The sequence below is a fragment of the Salvelinus sp. IW2-2015 genome, unplaced genomic scaffold, assembly GCF_002910315.2.
Source record: "Salvelinus sp. IW2-2015 unplaced genomic scaffold, ASM291031v2 Un_scaffold1553, whole genome shotgun sequence".
NCBI lineage: Eukaryota > Metazoa > Chordata > Actinopteri > Salmoniformes > Salmonidae > Salvelinus > Salvelinus sp. IW2-2015.
Window position 1 is genome coordinate 219,715 of NW_019942984.1, and position 6,171 is coordinate 225,885.

At 45.6% G+C, this 6,171-nt stretch overlaps 1 protein-coding gene and 1 long non-coding RNA gene across 2 annotated transcripts in view; both read left to right on the forward strand.

Moving 5' to 3' along the window:
- LOC112071238 (uncharacterized) overlaps positions 1-1,422 on the forward strand; it is a 13,714-nt gene extending 12,292 nt beyond the window's left edge. The window contains exon 7 of the mRNA XM_024138704.2: positions 1,240-1,422. Within this exon, the coding sequence (XP_023994472.2) occupies positions 1,240-1,422 (183 nt within the window). The remainder of the gene's footprint in view (positions 1-1,239) is intronic.
- A 504-nt stretch (positions 1,423-1,926) lies between these two features.
- On the forward strand, positions 1,927-3,320 carry LOC112071245 (uncharacterized). The gene is made up of 2 exons (XR_002894040.2): positions 1,927-2,020; positions 2,210-3,320. It is a non-coding gene; the product is annotated as an uncharacterized lncRNA (long non-coding RNA).
- The last annotated feature ends 2,851 nt before the right edge of the window (positions 3,321-6,171 follow it).

The following is a 6,171-nucleotide window of genomic DNA, read 5'->3' on the forward strand; positions in this document are numbered from 1 at the left end:
CTTTTTCTTAATAGAAAAATATGTCCCTTTATACTTAAGTATGGATACCTGTCATCGTTTCTATGCTGAGTTGCTTCCAGAGGCAGTTTGGAACTCTGTAGCGAGTGATAGACCGGGAGATGATTTTGCGCGCTGCGCGCTTCAGCACTCTGGTCTCATTCCGTGAGCTTGTGTGGCGACCACTTCCCAGTTAAGCTGTTTTTCCCTAGACGTTTCACTTCAAAATAAAAGCACTTACAGTTGACCGAGGCAGCTCTAGCGAGGCAGAAATGAGACGAAATGACTTGTTGGAAAGGTGACATCCTACGACGGTGCCATGTTGAAAGTCACTTAGCTTTTCAATAAGGCATTCTACTGCAATGTTGTCTATGGAGATAGCATGGCGGTGTGCTCGATTTTATACACCTGTTAGCAACGGGTTGGCTGAAATAGCTGAATCCACTAATTTGACGGGGTGTCCACATACTTTTGTACATATAGTGTATCTACATAGGATGCTGAATATAGCATTTAACATATTAAAACAAGAGGTAAATTGATATTTGTCCAGCCTTTGCTGCTTAAATGCTGGACCCTAATCAAAGCTATTTAATGAGTCCAAATAACACAAATGTAACTATAGGGTGTTTAACAATTTTAAACTTAAAGCATGTTATTCCTTTAACTTTTTTTTTTATAAAAAAAACTTTTGTACTGCATGGCTCACCGGTGCAGTTGAATGCAGCACTCAAAATGTATTGATTAGTCAGCCTAGGCTACTGCTCTAATGTTTCTGTAATAGGCCTACGTGTTTGTCCTTTGTATGGTGTTTTGAGGCAGGTTGTTTTTTATTTTTTCATTGTCAAGCTTTAAAAACCGAAGCCAGGCTGCAATATTTTAGTAGCCTAGATAGGACGGGAATTTAATATTATATATATATATATATATATATAAAATACTGGGAATTATATTTTCACTGATATTATGATTGTCCGTTTTGTTTCAAATCTGCGTAGTAGTTAAAACGTTGCCAGCTCCACTTTGATTTAAATTAAGACTAAAGAGCAACATTTTTGTTTTCATGAATTGTTTGCCAATTTTGGCTTTGCAGCTGGCTTATCGAGCAGAAATCGCTCAGTTCTAACTCCAGGACAAGATTCATGACAATAAACGGCAGCCTGCTACTAAGGCATGTTGCTTGAATAATAGAAATACATTTGATCAAAATCTTCAATTACACCCTCTGCTGTACCTCCACAGCCAGACCCTCACCCAGGCCTCGCCAGCCCTGCTAGGTGTTTCTCTCCTGGGGACCAGCGAGTGGCTCACCACCCCTTCCTGAAGGAGGATCTGATGGAGCTGTCTCTGGACTGGAAGGCCCAGGTACCTGACCTGCTGTTGGATGCGGGACTCAGGCTGTCTGGTCACTCCACAAGACCCTAGCTGACCTGGTGTATATACTGCATGCAACATGGGCAGGTAGTAGTATTGTAGTATTTGTTGGTCTTGAAAGGATAGCTCATAGCACAAGAACTGAAACAGACAAACGATTGAGTTTTATTTTACGTCTTCTCAGAGACAAGGCCTAGTCTGGGAGAGGTCAGACTGCTGCTCTACACTACCGTTGGTGTGACAACGACCCCTTACCCCAGACCTGACCCTGGGCCCAGCTCTCCTCCGGAGACACACCTGGACTGGTGCAGGTACATTTGAACTATGTTTAATATATTATTCATTATGCAGGAAGATGCCACGCCTCACTCTCACTGTGACATTTTGTCAGATTCATCATTCATCCCTTCCTTCATGCAGGAGGATGCAGTGTTCCACCCTGCTCGCGCCCACCTCCCCCTGCTCTCCCGACAAGCACAGTTCCAGGGGGTGTCCCTTCGTGCCGCTCTGACACCGCTGTTTGATGGCGGAGGTTGGGCCCGGGAAGCTCCCCGGTGCGGGGCGAGATGGAGCCGGAGCTCCCCCGGTGCGGGGCGAGATGGAGCCGGGAGCTCCCCCGGTGCGGGGCGAGATGGAGCCGGTGATGAAGGTATTTCATTAGATTTTTTGGGTGGGGTCAATAAAAATTAAATAAAAACATCAACCACATGTTGATGCAGTCCATTTAAAATCAAGGAAAACACTCAAACGTGTTAGGTTTACCAATTCAATCATTTGGAGTATAAATAGTGTGCTATCTTTTATTTTGAACACAAAGTTTAATGTATTTCGATTGTAGTCTTAGGTGGGGCAATTAGACTGGACATCATCCTATCTCGGAACCGGAGAACCAGGGGAGAGAGGTGGGACAGGCCTCGGGGACAGCCTGGAAGTGCTGCTGTTGTAAGGAAGGTAGGAAGGGTAGCTGAAGTTGCTATCCTGTATGCTGCCTCTAATTCATGTCCTTCGCKGCATCAGCAGGCTGAAGTGTGGAAATTACATTTCAGCTGCATGTCGGAGGCCGCCTGTCTGATTAATCACTTGTCAAACGTCTGAATGGTCACTGATCAAGGACTGGACAGACTATAATGAACTATAGCTTAGACAGGACCGGACTGAACACAAGAACTGGTACCTAACTCTCATTGAGAGGAAGTGGAGGTGTTTTCTCACTGAGGGGCAGTACAGTGCATCTGAAAATGACAAGATGGAGAATGGCTCTACTATGGCACTATTAAAGGGCACTTTCCCAAACACAGACTAAAATGAGTCATGGACTTATAAAAGCATGTTCAAAAGACAATCTCCTTGTACTTCGACTTTCATCCAGGACTCGGGTTAATCTATGTCCAGGAAACAGGCCCGTAGAGTACATGAATATATTAATGATGTGTTTTTGTTGTTCAATGTTTCCGTGCACTGATTTCTATGAAATGTTCATATCCCATTTTCCACATCTTTCTGAAGTGCACTTTATTACTGTMTTCCATGTTGTGGTGTTTGCCCATTCACTGTTCCTGTTGTTTTTGTTTACACTGTAGAGGACCCCAGGACACTTGATTCTAGAGAATATAGGCKATTTTTTAAGGATATATATGCAAAGTGACCAAATAATTGCAGGGTATGCCTTTTTTAAGCATATTTGCACTTTTGACCACACAAAAGACAAGTGTTATACCTCATATTTGAAACGTTTGTTTTTTATGGACATATGTAAACAATTTTTAAAAATTACTTTATGCCAAATAATATTGTGCAATCTAATTAATTATATTTGTGGAATATTTGAATCACTTGGTAGTTTCAGACACTCGTGTGTGTTAAAATAAATGTATTAAAATGTTTACAATGCTGCAGGTGGAAAATATGTTTTGTTTACGTTTGTCAAGCAATAAAAGTTATACAACTTCTCTTTTGGTTTTTGTCAGTCAATCGTTTATAGTAGACGATCTTCTGTGAAGGACTGAAACTTCAGAATGTAGCTTCATCTGCTCATTCTTTCTGATTCTTCTCTGTCGCTCGCTCTCTCTCTCTCTCTCTCACTCGCTCTCTGTGTGTATCTGTCTCTATGGCTGTTTTAAAGATCAGAATTGGGCAGCCTATGTGGTGTTAACTCTGTCAGTAGCTTGCCTCCTTGTCCCTTACGACCCAGCCTCCAGTCGGAAGGAACTAGGTTAAATCTGTATTATACTCTCAGCTCAACAACACACCCCCCTTCCTCTCTCAGCTCACACACACCCCCTTCCTCTCTCAGCTCAACACCCACCCCTTCTCTCTCAGCTCAAACACACACCCCTTCCTCTCTCAGCTCAACACCACACCCCCTTCTCTCTCAGCTCAACACACCCCCTTCTCTCTCAGCTCAACAACCACCCCCTTCCTCTCTCAGCTCAAACCACACCCCTTCCTCTCTCAGCTCACACCCGCGCTTCTAGTGGCCGGAGACTTTAATGCAGGGAAACTTAATCAGTTCTACCTAATTTCTATCAACATGTTAATGTTCAACCGAGGGAAACAAATTCTACATCCCCTGTACTCCACACACAGAAACACGTACAAAGCTTTCCCTCGCCCTCCATTTGGTAAATCCGACCATAATTCTATCCTCCTGATTCCTGCTTACAAGCTAAAATTAAAGCAGGAAGCACCAGTGACTCGGTCTATAAAAAAGTGGTCAGATGAAGCAGATGCTACGCTACAGGACTGTTTTGCTATCTCAGACTGGAATATGTTCCGGGATTCTTCCGATTGCATTGAGGAGTACACCACATCAGTCACTGGCTTTATCAATAAGTGCATCGAGGACGTCGTCCCCACAGTGACTGTACGTACATACCCCAACCAGAAGCCATGGATTACAGGAAACATTCTCACTGAGCTTAAGGGTAGAGCTGCCACTTCCAAGGTGCGGGACTCTAACCTGGAAACTTATAAGAACGCCTGCTATTCCCTCCAACAAACCATCAAACAGGCAAAGCGTCAATACAGGGCTAAGATTGAATCATACTACACCGGCTCTGACGCTCGTCTTATGTGGCAGAGCTTGCAAAGCACAGCCGAGAGCTGCCCAGTGACATGAGCCTTTCAGACTAAATACCTTCTATGCTCGCTTCAAGGACAGTAACACAGAAGCACACATGAGTGTCAGCTGTTCCGGACGACTGTGTGATCACGCTCTCCGTAGCCGACGTAAGACCTTTGTACAGGTCAACATTCACAAGGCTGCTGGGCCAGATGGATTACCAGGATGTGTCCTCCGGGCATGTGCTGACCAACTGGCAGGTGTTTTCACTGACATTTTCAACATGTCCCTGATTGAGTCTGTAAACCAACATGTTTCAAGCAGACCACCATAGTCCCTGTGCCCAAGAACACGAAGGCAACCTGCCTAAATGACTACAGACCCGAAGCACTCACGCCCGTAGCCATGAAGTGCTTTGAAAGGCTGGTAATGGCTCACATCAACAGCATTTTCCAGAAACCCTAGACCCACTGCAATTTGCATACCGCCCAAACAGATCCACAGATGATGCAATCTCTATTGCGCTCCACACTGCCCTTTCCCACCTGGACAAAATGAACACTTATGTGAGAATGCAATTCATTGACTACAGCTCAGCGTTCAACACCATAGCCTCATCACTAAGCTAAGGATCCTGGGACTAAACACCTCCCTCTGCAACTGGATCCTGGACTTCCTGACGGGCTGCCCCCAGGTGGTGAGGGTAGGTAGCAACACATCTGCCACGCTGATCCTCAACACTGGAGCCCCTCAGGGGTGCYTGCTCAGTCCCCTCCTGTTCACCCACGAATGCATGGCCAGGCACGACTCCAACACCATCAAGTTTGCAGACGACACAACAGTGGTAGGCCTGATCACAGACAACGACGAGACACCCTACAGGGAGGTCAGAGACCTGGCAGGGTGGTTCCAGAATAACAACCTATCCCTCAACGTAACCAAGACTAAGGAGATGATTGTGTACTACAGGAAAGGAGGACCAAGCACACCCCCATTCTCATCGACGGGGCTGTAGTGGAGCAGGTTGAGAGCTTCAAGTTCTTCGGTGTCCACATCAACAACAAACTAACATGGTCCAAACACACCATGACAGTCGTGAAGAGGGCACAACAAAGCCTATTCCCCCTCAGGAAACTAAAAAGATTTGGCATGGGTCCTGAGATCCTCAAAAGGTTCTACAGCTGCAACATCGAGAGCATCCTGACTGGTTGCATCACTGCCTGGTACGGCAATTGCTCGGCCTCTGACCGCAAGGCACTACAGAGGGTAGTGCGTATGGCCCAGTACATCACTGGGGCTAAGCTGCCTGCCATCCAGGACCTCTACACCAGGCGGTGTCAGAGGAAGGCCCTAATAATTGTCAAAGACCCCAGCCACCCCAGTCAGACTTCTCTCTACTACCGCATGGCAAGCGGTACCAGAGTGCCAAGTCTAGGACAAAAAGGCTTCTCAACAGTTTTTACCCCCAAGCCATAAGACTCCTGAACAGGTAATGAAATGGCTACCCAGACTATTTGCGCTGCTGCTAATCTCTGTTTATCATATATGCATAGTCACTTTAACCATATCTACATGTACATACTACCTCAATCAGCCCGACTAACCAGTGCCTGTATGTAGCCTCACTACTGTATATAGCCTCGCTACTGGTATAGCCTCGCTACTGTATATAGCCTCGCTACTGGTATAGCCTCGCTACTGTATATAGCCTCGCTACTGGTATAGCCTCGCTACTGTAT